General features: G+C 39.8%; 1 protein-coding gene across 3 annotated transcripts in view; it reads left to right on the top strand.

Moving 5' to 3' along the window:
- AKAP3 (A-kinase anchoring protein 3) overlaps positions 1-13,186 on the top strand; it is a 49,006-nt gene extending 35,820 nt beyond the window's left edge. For all 3 annotated transcript variants that reach the window (XM_042466586.1, XM_042466587.1, XM_042466588.1), the window contains exon 5: positions 12,862-13,186. In XM_042466586.1, coding sequence (XP_042322520.1) covers positions 12,862-13,017 — 156 coding nt within the window. In that variant the 3' untranslated portion in view covers positions 13,018-13,186. The remainder of the gene's footprint in view (positions 1-12,861) is intronic.
- Positions 13,187-17,063: the final 3,877 nt, after the last annotated feature.

Genomic DNA, 17,063 nt, shown 5'->3' with positions numbered 1-17,063 from the left:
CTCCTTTCTGTCAAAAGTTTCTGAAAAACTATTTTGCCTATTTTCAAACAGCCATCCAACCAAGGCCAGAAACAGACAGGGCAAAAGTGCCTACTTCAGGCCCTGTTGGGTTTTTATTGGCTCACTTTCCAAGTAAAGGTATAATTAATGACTAAATTATTTTGTAAATAAACCATATTTTAAAAGGGGAAATTTCAATTAATATCAATTAAATTACACTTGTTACTTAAGATCAAATTAATGTTAAAAAATACTTTGCTAAGTGATACAAGTTATAATACACTTTTAATGTTTTCAAGCTCACAACATTTGGTTAATGGGACGTATTACACTTCTTGTCAGCAATCAGTTTATCATATTCTGAAATCATGTTTGAAATCAATGTTTTCAAAATATTTTTAAGTGCTCATTTCTTTTTTTTGAAATTCAACACAGAGAAATATAAGGTACTGCACTTAGGGCAGAAAACTGAAATGCACAGATATAGGATGGGAGGACACCTGACTGAATGAGACTATGTGTGAAAGGGATCTAAGAGTTCAAGTAGACCACAAGATGAACATGAGTCAACAGTATGATGCAGCAGCTAAAAAGGCCAATGCAATTTTAGGCTCCATCAATAAAAATATAGTGTCTAGATCAAGGGAAATAATAGTGCCACTCTATTCTGCTTTGGTCAGATCCCACCTCGAATACTGTGCCCAGTTCTGGACACCACTATTCAAAAAGGACATTGAGAAACTGGAGCGTGTCCAAAGGAGGGCGACTAGATCCCATTCACACGTAGTCTCGTTCAGCCAGGTGTCTCCCATCCTTCAAAAACTTTATAATCAAAGGATGTGTAAAACAAGAAAGCTTACCAGGAAATTGAAAACATGCTGAAATGGCAGCCAAGTAACAACAAACCAAAGACAAAGAGAAGCCTCAATTCAACAAGCAGAAATTAGGAAGTCCAGTACATGTACAACAGTAGATTCAGCCACATCAATCGACCATGGAATTAGGGAATCAGCAAACAGGCTAAAATGGCTGAGTGGGCCCTGGAGCCCTGACTGGGATTGAACTCACATCCTTCCGACTGTGAATGGCTGCAGTACCGGCATTTAAGCACTGTGCCACCAGGAACCCTCAATAATATCTCTCACCACAACTGGTAGGGCATTTAGGGCAGGATCCTCCAGCCAACAGGTGAAGAGTATTGAGACTGGGGTGCCTGACCTGGCTGTCAAACATGGTGAGGAGATATGCTCTGTGTGGCAACCAAAATACTCTCCTCAGGATGGGTAAAGAAGATGCATGAAGTACAGTTGCCCTGATCACCATGAGGCAATCAGGATGCATCTCTCACAGTCCCAGTGAAGCTTCGCAATGATTCTGGTCAGAAGAAGGACTGTAGGGAAGGCATACAGCACAAGGCTTTACCAACTGAAAAGGAAGCTATCTGCATGCAATCTGCCCTGATGCTGTCTGAAACAGAAATCTACATACTGGCTTTTTGAGCTGAAGCAAAAAATCTAGCTCAGAAACACCCCATCAGCATCTCAGGATGGATTTTTCACTCATAGCTTGAATGTATGTTTTGACTGAGAGCATCTGAAAGGACATTTTCCTCTCCAGGAAAATGGACAGCAAAAATGGAGATGTCTCTCTGAATGCACCAGTCCCCGAGTTGAACTGTGTGGTAAGGAGAGTACAAGAACAGGTATCACCTTACTTATTTAGGTAATTCATGACAGTGGTGTTGTCAGTCAACACTTGCACCACCTTGCCTTTTGCTTTTTTCTACAGCCAGTGGTTCCAGAGCCAGAAGTCTCTGTTCTTCTGATGACCAAAGACAACAGGATTGTCTAAATGGGCACCCCATCCCATCACTGATGCCTCCGTTGTGATGTAATCCTGAGGTTTTGGGATGGAGAAAGGCATGTCAACCTGGACATTGGATGGGTCCAACCACCTGTGTAGCGATTTGTATACAAACCTTGAAACACTGAGCCCTTTTGTCAGAGAGTCCTGAAGTGATGTTGAGTACACACAGGTCTGTGGTGAAAGAGTTCCATATCTGGTAGAAATTTTGGAGCTGATAGTGGAATGGAACACATTGGTGGAATAGTGAGTGATCCAAGACCTTCAGGATGTAGAGAGGTCTGGGAGATGGAAGTACTGATGGTCCATTGGAAAGAGACTCCAGGCTGTTTGAATGGAGAGCAGCATTCTTCCAATCCACATCTCCTTCCACCATTATACTCCAAGAAGCAGACTTTTTGTTTGTTTGTTTGTTTGTTTGTTTTGCAGAAAGGAGGAGCAATTGAGCCTGTACCCCAATCTGAAGTTCATCACTGGATTTTCCCAGTACGTTATTGTCACCAAAATGGATGGAGGTCTGAGACTGTGGAAACTCGGCCATCATAGTTTTGTCTGACTGAAAGTTGAAGTCGGTGCTTGGAGGTGTCACCCGGCTTCTTCTTCATCTGTCCAGACTTGAACATCTGGACAGAAGCAGTGGGTTTTGGGGTAACCAACATAGCTGATTGGTAACTGTACTGAACCAAGATCTCAATAGATTGCACAACCATTTTGAGTACTGTCTGCACTTGTTGCTTCCATATTGAAACTTAGAGGAAGACTAGACAAGAGGATTGAATCTAAACTTCTTAACAGTGGACATGATCTTATAAGTGTGCTCCAGCCTGGAGTCAGTTTTTGATGTCCAGCATCATCAAACAGAAGATCTTCTATGACCACTCAGGCTTAGTCAGAAAGGCCTGATGATCAGGCATGGCCCCCAAGAGCTACCCATCTGGCCATTGCCTTGCCCCCAGAGTCAGTGATGTGTTGAGCAGTCATGATCTGATGATCTGCCAACTTGTGTGTTTCCTGTTTGTAGGAGAGAAGCTACTCTGAGATCTTTGTCCCTGATCTTCTTTAAGCACAGTGTCATCTTCTCCCAAAGGAGTTGGTTGTAGGCATGCAAGCCAAGTACTGTAATTAGAGATCTTGGAGATGAAAGCAGCTGAAGAATATAATTTTTTCTTCACAGCATCAAACTTCTTGCCCTCCTTGTGTAGGGGTTAGAATGCATGAAATTCTTGACTGGGCAGTATCAACAATGATGGAATTAGGTTTTAGATGATGCTCTAGAGGAGGAATGGCTGAATTGTCTAACCTGTAGAGTCTCTACCTTGCTGGAAGGGGATGAAATGGACAATGGTGTTGACCAAAATTTCTGAATGATTTGAGTGAGATTGAGAAGCATCAGTAAAGCCACAAGAGTGGTTGCTTGAATTGAATCCACTGAAAAAGCAGATCCTCAATTGGAGTGAGTAGTTGCTGGACCTTAATGTCAAGAGACTTGGCCATATGGATCATCTGACTGACAAATGCCTTGATACCATCAGTTGAGGAGGAAGGGCCCATGGTGTCTAACTCAGTCAGAGAGAGACTTTCTAGTTGGCACAATCACAGAATCAGAATCAGGATCAGATCCAGACTTGGAAGTCCCAGACATCGAAGAAAGATATATGGTCTGGCTAGCAATAGCAACAGTGGAGGTAAAAGGAGTGGATTTTCCCTTTGTACTGCATATAGTATCATGGGCCTGAGTTGGCAGAGACACGTCCTAGTCTTAGATGTAGGATTTGTAGAAAGGTTCTGTTCAACATATGTTTGATCTTGCTGAACAGAGACCAGGACTACCAAGTGCATATAGTAGGAATGATGTCTCTTCTTCTTCTTCTTCTTCTTCTTCTTCTTTGTCTGCTTTATTATATAGCACCTTAGATTTACACAGCACTGTACACACAATCAGCAAAATAGATAAAAAATAAACCTGCCCATGGCATACATTCTACAAAATAATAGCATAATACATATAAAATAATACATAATAATACAGGAAAGAGTTCAATGAAATAAGGCCAGGCAAGAAGTTAAAAACATCAAATAACAATCATGCAATGCCTGGGAACGCTTCCCTGAACTTCCCAGTCTTCAACCCAGTTTTGAAACTGGTCAAAGAAGTGACGAGCTGTGCTTGTGGGGGAAGGAGTTTCCAGAAGTGAGATGCAGCAAGTGAAAAGGAACGTCTCTTGTGTCTGGAAGGCCATGTCAAGGAAGCCTCATTCTTATAGTGGCAAGTATAATGCCTAGAACAATGGTTGCCAGTGGAAGAACTAATCTCAGAATATCAGGATGCCCAAGAAGGGGACCTGCATCTATACTAGCCATGGTATCGATGGCCATGAACATTACATTGCTGGGACTAACAGTGTCATCTATCTTGGTAATATTGATAGGAAGAAACCAAATTAGTGTCCAGTCTGGCATAGGAGCATGACCTGGAATGGTACTGACATCTGTGTCTATGCAGCGATGGAATCACTGACAGAAATTTCTCCCAAACTAAAACTTGAGGTGGAGAAGGAAAAGCTGTAACCCTAATGAAAGAAGACTCCTGTATTTCTCTCTTCAGAACATGGTCATACAGCCTTCTGTCCTGGATGGAGATGGTCTATGTTACCACTGTACACCGTTTCAGATAATATGGCAAGGCAGACACTATAACCTCATGGAAAAAAAAATATCTACAAGGAAACTCCCTGAAGAGAAGCAAATGATTCATCTACAGTCACAGCTCCAGCTAAATGAGAAGAGGGTTGAAGTGAAGAGTGTTCTTTTAGTCTCTTCTTTTTTTATGGTTGTGTATCAAGCCTTCACTTCAGTCTCAAGAGATCTACTCAGGGCAGATGAATGAAGAAAGACCTTCTTAGCTGGCATACAGATGGTATCCACCACTGTATGTAGGGCCTTCCATTTAGAGCTGAGGATCGATAGTGAGCGCCCGTTTAGTCTCTCAAAGTCAAAGCCTGCCGATAGTGCACAGGTTCTTGCAGTTTCAAGGCCTACTCATACAGGAGAACTTTAAAATGACATTCTCTGTTGCATCTGGTCTGCGGTGTGAATGCCACACAGAGAACACATGAGACAATGATATGGGACTCAGCCAAACACTGGAAGCATTTCAAATGCCCATCTCAGCACCACATTTGACACACTTCTTAAAAGAAACCAATGGTACTGAGACAGACTCATGTGCTAGCGTGGCTCAAAGCTCATGCCAACAATTGATCCATAGAAAACATCTTCCAATCTGTGAACGCAAATGCTGTTTCTGATGAGACAGCTACAGCAGTGGAGGAAACGGAACTGGCAGGTTTCAGTGGGAGCCCCTTATACTGTTTAGGGCAGGCAGGGGGGGTAGGGCTTTAGAATGCTATAGAATGCTCTGCAATAGCCACTGCATAGGCACAGGATAAACCTCAGTTGTATGAGTTATAGAGACTATGAAGAAGGGAGGAATGCAAAAAGACCCTGCAGCTGATCTGCAGTCAAAAAGAAAGAGAAACATCAGTGGTTGACAGATGATCATCTTCAAGCAGTTAAGGCAGTGCTTCTCAATTATTTTCTGTCATGCCCCTCCTAGGAAGAAGAAAACATTTCGCGCCCCCCGTGCGACTGTAAATAGTATCATTTGTCTATAAAATTGTTATAAGTACACCTCTGCATAACAGAGCCTCGCGCCCCCCTTTACGGAGCCTCGTGCCCCCCCTGGGGGGCCCGCCCCACTATTTGAGAAACACTGAGTTAAGGACAGATGAGAAGCAAAAGCAGAAGGTGACAGAAATAGGGTCAGAACCCTGAATGCGACAGTTCAGTGACTTGTTTGCAAGGACAAGAAAAGCTGCTATAATAATCAACACAGAAAACAACAAAAAGAACAAGTGAATTATTCTAAAAGATCTAATCTAAGAAAATAATTTTAAAGCAAGAGTGTAGATGTATATGACCATTAAGGAAATGCATTATATGACCACGTTACATGAACAAGTCACTGAAAAAATATATAAGAGAGATGAAAGAACTGATTTATTCAAGGAAGAACCATTTGAAGATGAACCTCCAATTTTAGAAAGTGAATTGGGAGCTGCACTCAGAGCACTTGGGAGAAATAACTCATCAGTAGCAGATGGAATACTATTAAACCTGCTTAAATCTACACAGACAGAATATACTCTAATTCTAACTTAAATCTGTTCACCAATATGGGGGGAAATGGCCCACGGATTGGAAACATTAAATATGCATTCCAATACCTCAAGAAAGGGGATACCAGAGACTATAGTAGCCACAATGACCATTGCATTTATTTCCCATGCAAGCAAAGTGATATGCAAAATTCAACAACAGAGATTTTTACCACATATGGAGTGAGAAATAAAAGATGCCCATATTGCAAATATATGTTGGATAATGGCATGCACAAAACAAACAAAAAATATCAGTAGAAAATCAGCCTGTACTATATAAATTATAGCAAAGCTTTTGATTGGGTAGATCATGAAAAACTATGACTCGTTCCTAAAGAAATTATAGTTCCACAACATTTTATTGGCCTGATGAAATGGGGTGCATTTTATCATCCTATCTGTTTAACTTTATGCTGAATATATAATACATAATGTTGAATGAGGAAGTAGCCATGAAAGCTGGAAGGAAAAAAAATAACAATTTAAAATATGCAAATGACACCATACTACTAGTAGAAAACAGTAAAGACTTGGAACCATTATTGAAGAAAATCAAGAGGGAAAGTGCAAAGGTAGGTATACAATTGATATTTAAGAAAACAAAATTATGACCAGTGATGATTTACATAACTTTATTTTATTTATTTTAAAATGTTATTTGTACTCTAAACTTTCCATCTCTTTTTACAAAATTCTAAAATAGGGGCCCATTCTTTATCAATGATGTTCATGTCCTTATTCAATCTAGCTGTTAGCTTATCTAATTCACACATATTTGCTATACTGAGTAACTATTAATCTATCAATGGAATTTCTTTGGTTTTCCAATGTTTCACTAACAATATTCTGGCAGAAGTTACCATATATTACATTTCCCCCCAATATTTTCTCTCATTACATTTTGTCATCTTATTCCTCTTATTAAGTAAATATATTTTGGGTGTCATTTGGAAATTAATTTGCAGGATTTTATTTATTGTTATGTGTATTTCTTGATCTTGGGACATTTCCACCCTACATGGATTTTTGACATTTCCAACATTTATCTTGCTTTGTTTCATAGATTTTTGACAATATTTGAGGAGTGAAGTACCACTGTTGTGCCATTTTTAAAAAGTTTTCTTTTAGGTCTTGTGAACATGTAATTTGCTGAGTCCTTTTCATTACTTTTTTCCAATTTTCCAAGATAACAAAATGAATTTCAACACAGAAAAATTTAAGGTACTGTACTTAGGCAGCAAAAATGAAATGCATAGATATAGGATGGGAGGACATCTGGCTTAACAAAATTACTTGTGAAAGGGATCTAGGAGTCCTAGTAGACCACAAGCTGAACATGAGTCAACAGTGTGATATGGCAGCGAAAAAGGCCAATGTGATTCTAGGCTGCCTCAATAGAAGTACTTTTTATAGATCAAGGGGAGTAATAGTGCCTTTCTATTCTGCTTTGGACAAGCCTTACCTGGAATATTGTGTCCAGTTCTGGGCACCACAATTCAAACTGAATGTTGACTAGCTGGAGTCTGTCCAGAGGAGGGTGACCAAAATGGTGAAGGGCCTGGAAACCATGCCTTATGAGGAGAGACATAGGGAGCTGGGTATGTTTAGCCTGGAGAACAGGGAATTAAGAGGTGATACAATAGCCCTGTACAAGTATTTGAAGAGATGACGATGAAGCAAGCTTGTTTCTGCTGCTCCAGAGAATAGGACACAGAATATTGAATACAAGCTGCAGGAAAAGAAATTCCACCTCAACATTAGGAGGAACTTCCTGACAGTAAGAGCTGTTCGACAGTGGGACACATTCCCTTGGAATCTGGTGGAGTCTTCTTCTTTGGAAGGCTGCATGGCCTTCTGTCGGGGATGCTTTGATTGTGAGTACCTGCATGGCAGGGGATTGGACTGGATGACCCTTGTGGTCTCTTCCAACATTATGATTCTATAATTCTATGATTCTAGAGCAAATCAAGCCTAAACTCTCCCTGGAGCCAAGGTGGTTAAATTGGGACTGTTGTACTTTTGACATATGAGAAGACATGATTAACTAGAAAAGACAGTGATGCTTGGTAGGATAGAAGGCAGCAGAGGAACATCACATTACAAATGGATAGACTCATTCAAGAAAGCCATGACCCCGAGTCTACAAGATCTGAGCATGGTGGTTGAGAATACCATGACTTAGAAGTCTCTCATTCACGGGGTCACCATAAGTTGAAGTTGATGTGAGGGAGGTTAGCAACAACACAATACTCCAGCCATTTTTACCACTAGTAATCTACCCTGCCTATTCTATGAAAAAGAAAACACTTATTTTAGCTGTCTTTTTGGTCACCTGTAAATTTACACAACCCTCACCTCTTCTCCAGTTTTGAATGTCCTGTCTTGCCTCTTGACTTAGCTGTGGATAAACAATGTGATGAACAAATTATCTTCACCAAACATTCCAAATACTATGAGGAAAATTCAGCAGGAAACAAGGAAAGTGATCAGGGTCACTACATTAGAAACTCCTTGTCAAGAGAAACCTGGCATACAATGCCAGTTTACCAAAATTATGTTGAGATAATGTCTGCTACATTGCCAATTATGTCTGATAAACTGAGAATCTTTTTCTTGGTATCACTTTTAATCTTAAAAAAAGGTTTTGGCAATAGTTTAAAATGTTGCCATAATAACTATGAATATGACAAAAAAAGAAGACAAAGAATTACAAGACAAGTCAGGATTCCAGATATGTAAAAAGGTGAATTAGGGCACATACAGACAGGCTAAAATAAAGCTGCTTCTAGTCACTTTGGAGGTATGCTGTTTAAATGATGCATGCATCCTAAGAGCCCAGAAATCACGCCAAAGCCATGCTCCAGTCCTAAGGACTGATGCACAGCTTTGGCGTGACTTCTGGCTTCTTAGGACACATGCATCATTTAAACAGCATACCTCCAAAGAGACCCAACACAGCTTTATTTTGGCCTATCTTTACAGGCCCATACCTTGGCATAATGTTCTTGAAAAAGAACTCTGAACTTTTCAATAATAATTATGGATCTCTATGGAAAAACATAAAAAGGGATAGATGGTCTAACTTGAACTTACCACTTAGGGGTAGAATCTCTTCAATCAAGATGAATATTTTACCTAAAGCAATGTTTCTGTTTCAGAACCTCCCAAATTTAACTAATGATAAACCTCTTAAAATATGGGAAACCAACATTTTTAAATTCATTTGGGCCAGGAAGAAGCCAAGAATAAGATGGAAAATACTGAAAGATGCCAAGGAACAAGGAATTCCTGATCTTAAAGTTTATTACTCTTCTTGCATCATGGATTGGATACGGAATTGGATATCATTAAAAGATGAAAAGATTCTAAGTTTAGAAGGATTCAACAAAAGATATGGCTGGCACGGATATCTATAGTACAAAAAGGCTGATAGAATCATAGAATCATAGAATCGTATGTCAATAAAGAATTTAATGACCACTTAGGGGCTATACAGATTGTTCCTAACAGGTGACATGTAGCTGCCCCTTTCCTGGCTGAATTGGGGCTGTGGCAACCTCATGCCATGGCCCTGATCCAGCCTCTGGTAGCTCCTTTTTGCACCCTTCAAAGGGTGCCATAGCCACCGCGGCACAGTTTTTTATGCCCCTTCGGCACTGTATCATGTGGATGAAGAGCCGGAGTCGCACCATGATGCTGTGTGCCATCTGGAGCAGTGTGCAGCATCATGTTGTCCTAGGCAGTGGAGTTAGGGCATCCAGGGTCAGGACACTGAGCCCTGACTCTGCTCACAGGCCAGCACTTTCTGCCGGTCTGTACAGGCCCTTAATTACAAGATTGGTCTAAAGAATCTGGAGTATAATAATAATGAAAAACTACAACAAACTCCCAGTTTGGATTTCACCTCAAGAAGCACTGATGTTTGGCCAAGCAGATAATCAAGAAAGCTTCTTAAAATATGCCGACTTGTTAAAGTGGGAAGGAGAAACTCCAAGATTAAAAACAGTGTGATGTGGCAGCTAAAAAGGCCAATTTTAGGCTGCATCAATAAAAGTATAGTGTCTAGATCAAGGGAAGTAATAGTGCCACTCTATTCTGCTTTGGTCAGGCCCCACCTGGAATATTGTGTCCAGTTCTGGGCACCAGAATTCAAAAGTGATGTTGAGAAATTGGAGCGTGTCCAAAGGAGGACGACCAAAATGGTGAAGGGTCAGGAAACCATGCCCTATGAAGAATGATTTAGGGAGCTGGGGATGTTTAGCCTGGAGAGGAGAAGGTTAAGAGGTGATATGATAGCCCTGTTTAAATATTTGAAGGGATGTCATATTGCTTGTTTTCTGCTGCTCCAGAGACTAGAGCATGGAACAATGAATGCAAGCTCCAGGAAAAGAGATTCCACCTCAACATGAGGAGGAACTTCATAACAGTAAGGGCTGTTCAACAGTGGAACACACTCCCTCAGAGTGTAGGGGAGTCTCCTTCCTTAGAGGTCTTTAGACAGAGGCTTGATGGCCATCTGTCGGGGATGCTTTGATTGTGATTTCCTGCATGGCAGGGGGTTGGACTGGATGGCCATTGCCATCTCTTCAAACTGTATGATTATATGATTCTAAATAAAGAATTTCAAATGGGTGGATTTATTTACCACTGGTTCATATACTGTCAATTAAATGAAAAATTTAAAATGGACAATAAACTAGAAGGCTTTGCAAAAAAAAAACCAAACCAGATTTAGATGAGATACCGTTTGGGCCTAAAAATCTATTATATCTCTAAACTCCTTTATATAAACTACTTTTGAAAATAGAAATGCAAGAGGATGCAGTTAAAGATTGTATGGTTAAATGAAGAACTAATATTGGACATCCGATTCATATAGAAATTTGGGAAAGAGCTTGGTGTAAGATTTAAAATTTACATCTTGCATGGATGTGAAAGAAAACTTGTACAAGATGATACACAGATACTACTTAACTCCAATAAACTGGTCAAAATGCAGCAACGTGAATCAGGAAAATGTTGAAAATGTGACAAAAATGAAGGCACATTGTACTGTATTTGGTGGACTTGTCAAAAAGCAAAAAAGAAAAAAATTCATATGGTGATTCAATTCAATGCCCAATCAAATTGACACCAGAATATTTCCTATTATACATGGTTGATGGAATAGAAAAAAGGAAGCATCTGATCATGGTGAGAATGTCATATGCAGCCAGAATGTCATATGCTAAAAAGTGGAAAGAAAAATCTACACCATCATTAGATAATTGGCTTAAGAAATGCCCAGATATGATGGAAATGGGCAAAATGACTATGTTACTAAATAGATGGGATAAATTGGAACTCTCTGTTAAACCTTTGCGAAATGAAATGGTCAAACAATTCACAAAGACTTAATTATTAATTACTAGGTTAAGAAAGGGACTTCTATATAATTTAATATAATAATAAGTGAACCATATTAAGACAATAAACTGCTTTATGGCAAAACCAGCTAAGACATTCACAAGCTTGAAATAAAATTGTGAAAAAGAAACAGAAGGAGGTTAGGAAGTATGCATTCTGACATATACTGAGAGAACTTAAGAGAAGAGGTGGATGGACTAACCAATTTTTAAAAACTATTTTTAGAAGAATATATTTTTTCTTTAATTAGAATGCTCTACTGAAAATCCACACACACACACACACACACCCACGTTCACATTTTGGGTGGGGAATTTTTTTTATAAAGCTGAAATCTTTATAAATTTCTATTTTGTGAATACTTTAGTAAGCAGAGTGAACTGTATTATAAGTTTTGAAGTTAAGTTTATGTCAGTAAATTATACACTGTTAAATAATTTCTGCTTTATTGTTTATATTTGAACTTTGAATTTAAAAAAATGTAAAAATAATAAAATTTCCTTTTAAAAATATGCTGCCTTATTTGGGGAACTTGCTGTAAATTATATTGAAAGATACTGTGTTTGATATTTTTACCTAAATCATCCTACCCCCACCAAAGATGAACTGAGTGGGCCTTTTCCTATTTGCATCTTTCTATCTAGATTGCTGGACAGGAAAATTTCCAGTGCCTTGCCACACAGCCACTGTAGTAGTCACCACACAGGATGTGAACTATGTCTAAAAAGTGGTTTGAGACTCTAGCAGTAGTCTTATTCTTGGTGGAAACAATGTTCATTTGAAAAGATATGTCTCAAAATAATCACAGTTAAAGACTCTCCTTTTGAGTAATTTGACTCAAACTGAATGTGGATATGAGGTTGTAGCAGTTACTGGGGCCATAAAAGTAGTAAATCCTTGATCTATAGTTTGTTTTGATTGGGTTAGGGAATCAAATTGTAGTATGTCCTTGGATGGTACTACTGCAGGCTATAGCGAAGGGGTACATGCTTAAATCCTTTCTCAGTTAAAAAAATAGCCCATTGCATATTAGGAAGAAGGTAAACCAAAGCTTTCTGTGTGACAGGCTAATATTCTATGTGGAAGTTTGGATGTGTGAAACGCAGAATATCCATATGTGCAGTATATCAAAGTCTTTACCACTTGGTTTTGCTTTTTGCATTAATTGGCCTTGAATGCAAGAAAGAAAGAGGGAATGGGATAGGGAAAGAGATGGCTATGGAAGTTAGCTATTATAGATACAGTAATCATAATTATAGATATGTAGGTGGTTGAACTGGTGAGATATTTGGAAGGTAGATATAAATTATAACATATTAGTTTATTTTCTTGAAAAATGTCACACTTCTGGATATTCCTCCCTTTTCAACAGCTCCAACAACTCTCCACGGTGGCAGTGGAAAGGGGCTACAGTGTAGGAGAAGTTATGCAGGCAGTTCTGAAGTATGAGAAGGAAAGGCAGCTGGGAGAGGCACTGGGCAACTTTGTACGGCTGCCAGTACTGGACTGGCTGCTTCAAAACCTGTGAACAAAACAACTTCTTCTGTACTCTTTGCTGATAGGCTTCTTTTCCTTCACAGCACAGCCCTGTCAGCCTTAATTGTCACAGCACTCATTTGTCAAATATGATTTCATGAGTTTTACTGACCCTACCCCCTGCTGAGCAGTCATATGAATAAAAGAAGGAAATACTTAAATCCTTGCTGGAGTAGTTATTTCTAGAACTTTTAACCAAATTAGAATATTTAGGTGGAGAATTTTCTTTCTTGTAGTTCATTATTCCATTGCAGTTTCTTTGTTAATATGGTATAATACTGAATTAACGGCTTCTCAATAGAAGCTTATATTTATATTTGCTGTTGCATTTATAAACACTTAATCAACACAAACATTACTCAGATGCATTGTCCAAAAACTCAGAGGTACGTGCAACCTTCAAAGCAGAGACTTCACATTGGTAGAAAATAGAGAAACAACAAAAAGAAATGGTGACAAAATGTAAGAGGATGAAAAAAGGGGAAGAATCAGAAAAATGGTAGAGGGACCTTATTTAGCATATGAAAATTCTGAAGAATCTTTTCAATGAATGCATGGTTCTACCAGACTCATGCATGAAGTTCTATGTGTGCATTCCAGATATCGAGTTGTCATTCAAATCACAATAGAAAAGGCATGCATGCATACAGTGGAAGAGCAGTCAACTCTTCAAGAATATTGCTTGAATATTTTTTTTTCATTCAAGTTCATAATGGAGAAAGTTTCTTCACATATGTAGGCACTTACAAATATGCTGAAAACCTGTAAAGCACCATCTCGCAGATTTTAAACTTACCATTGTCCAAACTCTTTTAAAAATTCTTGAAGGCTGGTTTCTCCATGCTTATTTCGATAAACTGTTGAGCACTCAAAAGCTGGAGCTGTAAATTCAGTGGAAGTTCCTATGGATCCATGGAGAGAGGACCTTCAATTAACTTAAATTTAATGTCATCTTTGGATAGTGTCAGTCTTCTGTCAAACTCCTGGTTCAAAAGTTCAACAACATGCACAACAATGACATCTACATGGCACAGCACTGTTTGGGCACTGCGCCACATGAACGTCATTATTGTGCACCCCGTATGGACGGGTGAGCACAGTCATGGCGTCAGTGTGCCGATTGTAGTACTGGTGCGTGCAGACGCCCAGCCCTACAAAATCCTAATTTTGGCCCACAAAGTGCCAGTCTGTACAGGGCCTTACTTATTTTTTTTTGCCAGTAAACCCTTTAACAAGAGTTACTGTACCAAGGTTTTTCCCACACATAGATGGAGTGGCATCAGTGCAAATGGCCACTAAGTTTTCAACTGTTATGCCTAAATTTTCAAATACTTGTTCACTTGATTTGTGAGCTTGTTTTCTGCTGCCCCAGAAACTAGAATACGGAACAATGGATGCAAGCTACAGGAAAAGAGATTCCACCTAAACATTAGGAGGAACTTTTTGACAGTAAGAGCTGTTCAATAGTGGAACACACTCCATTAGAGTGTGGTGGAGTCTCCTTCTTTAGAGGTCTTTAAACAGAGGCTGGATGGCCATCTGTTGAGGATGCTTTGATTGTGAGTTCCTGAATAACAGTGAGTTGGACTGGACGACCCATGAGTCTTCCAACTCTATGATTCTATGATTCTATGGTTTCTTTTCCAGTAGTTTGACCTTGCATGGAGTATAAACCAGTCAGTTCCTAAGTTACTTCAAAGCTGTCATCAACACCTTAAATAAAAATTAGAAGTTGAGCAATATCTATCAAATCTGTGCTCTCATCCATCACTAAAGAATAATAGTTGAATTTATTTGCCTTTTGATTTAACTGATTGTTAAGGTTATTGGATATATCAGCTACTGTTTGCTGCATGATCATATGGGACAAATTTATGTTCTTGAAAACACTTTTTAAAAAATCAGGACATAATCCAGAAACTGCAAGCAGCAAACACTTCTTTATGAAGTCACCTTTAGTAAAAGTCTTCCCAGCAGCAGCAATTTCTTTAGAAATCTGAAAACTAACATTAGTAGCTGCCCCATTTTCTGAGTTTACTTTTTTGAAAAAGTGTTTTCCCCACTGAGGTTTTCCAACAATTTGTTTTTTGTTGGTGTCCAATTTGCTTAAGTAAGGATGTTTTTGTTCAAAATGGTGATGAAGATTGTATCCCTTTAGAAATGGCTTTTCTCAGCAAATAAAGCACATACTTTAGTCTCTTTTGTAAGTAAACAATTATCTATTTGTTTATTCTGGATTAAATACTCTATGTTCTGATCCAACCTTCCATTTCTTTGTATGACTCATTTGCAAAGACACCCCAAAAACTTTAATGTTAAAACAAACAAACAAAAAAATCTCCACAGCAACTACTCACATACGAAGAAATACTGAACTGAGTGTCTGACCTTGGAGAGAGTGCCAGACACTCGTAACTTTGAGGTGACCATGCAGCAAAGGAGGAGAAGAAGCCCTTGCATTGTTGCTGCTCATCACATATCAGACATCAGCTGTGTTGGCATGTGGCTGCACTCGCTTTATCCCTGTTCAACACCAGTAACAACTGAAAACACAGTGAAAAGATACAACTGTTGCTCCTCTGAGACTAGAGACAGAGTGATGATGGTTAGTTGCCATGGGTCATGTGAGAAACAGGAGCAAGTGTGCAGTGGCTTCCCACCCCACAAGTTACTTGATGGGCACAGTAGTGACTACTAGAAGGAGGATTAAATGAGGCATGGACAAAGCACTTACTACTGTATATACTCGACTCTAAGCCGGGAAATTTATGTCCCCAAATGACCTCCAAAATCAAGGGTAGATTTATATACAGGGCAATAAGTTACTACTGCTGATAAGGTTCATAAAAGAAGTTCCCACCTTCTTCAGTAGCCAGGGAAACAGCTCCCTGTTTGAGTCCCAACAGGCTCTCTCCCTGTGTGTGTGTGTGTGTGTGTGTGTGATCCCTCGGCCTTCCCTCGCAGCTGGAGTTAACAAGCAGCTGCTGAGGGAAGGGACACAGAGAGAGAGCCTAGGCTTGGACCCCGTTTCAAAAGCCAAGAGCCTGGAAATGCTGGGGTTAAAGGCGGGCGGGGGAGAGAGAGGTTTGTGCCCCTTTTTTGGCAAGCCATGAGCCTGGAAATGTTGGGGTTAGGACCGGGGGGGGGAAGGGGGGTGTGTGCCCTTTTCTTGGAAGCCATGACCCGGGAAATGGGGGGGGGGGGGGGGGGGGGGGGGGGGAGAGAGGTTTGTGCCCTGTCTTGCAAGCCATGAGCCTGGAAATGCTGGTGGCAAATGTGTGTGTGTATGTGCATGCACCTGGGCTTGTTTCCCCATTTTCCATGCTGATACTGTGACCCTTGGAAGAGGTTCAGAGAGGGAGATGTAGAGAGGGAAATAGTGCTTTGTTTCCCCCTTTAGATCTTTTGTAACATGCCCTAGTATTTGACCCTTGACTTATCCACAGGTCACATCAAAATCCATGATTTTGACCCCAAAAACTGGCCTCGACTTATACATGAGGTCAACTTATACACGAGTATATATGGTACATCTTTACTTTATTTTACATCTTTTACATTTTTACACCTTTAACATCGTTTCACGGTCTGCAAGTAACCCGTGGGCTGTATGCTGTGCAGGTCTGCACTACAGCAATTCTATTTAATAACCAACCCCTGAAATAATGAGACCACATACAGGACTTAGGATAAAATATGGGAAACATAGGGCGTGAACAGACAGGCCAAAATAAAGCTGCTTTGGGTCACATTGGAGGTATGCTGTTTAAATGCTGCATGTGTCCTAAAAGGCCGGAAGCCACGCCAAAGCCACGCTCCAGTCCTAAGGACTAGTGTGTAGTTTTGGCACAGCTTCTGGCCTCTTAAGATGTGTGTGTCATTTAAACAGTATACCTCCAAAGCGACCCGAAGCAGCTTTATTTTGGCCTTCTGTTTGGTCCCATTATTTAAACTGTTATCTATTTAAACTTATTTCTTGAGAAATGCAAAAGCGGGGGGGAGCAACCTAGTGCAGGATCAGATGGGGCAGTTGGTCTC

The sequence above is a fragment of the Sceloporus undulatus genome, chromosome 5 (genome assembly GCF_019175285.1).
Source record: "Sceloporus undulatus isolate JIND9_A2432 ecotype Alabama chromosome 5, SceUnd_v1.1, whole genome shotgun sequence".
Taxonomy (NCBI): domain Eukaryota; kingdom Metazoa; phylum Chordata; class Lepidosauria; order Squamata; family Phrynosomatidae; genus Sceloporus; species Sceloporus undulatus.
The sequence above is the reverse complement of the archived record's forward strand: the minus strand, read 5'-3'. Positions and strand labels throughout refer to the sequence as shown.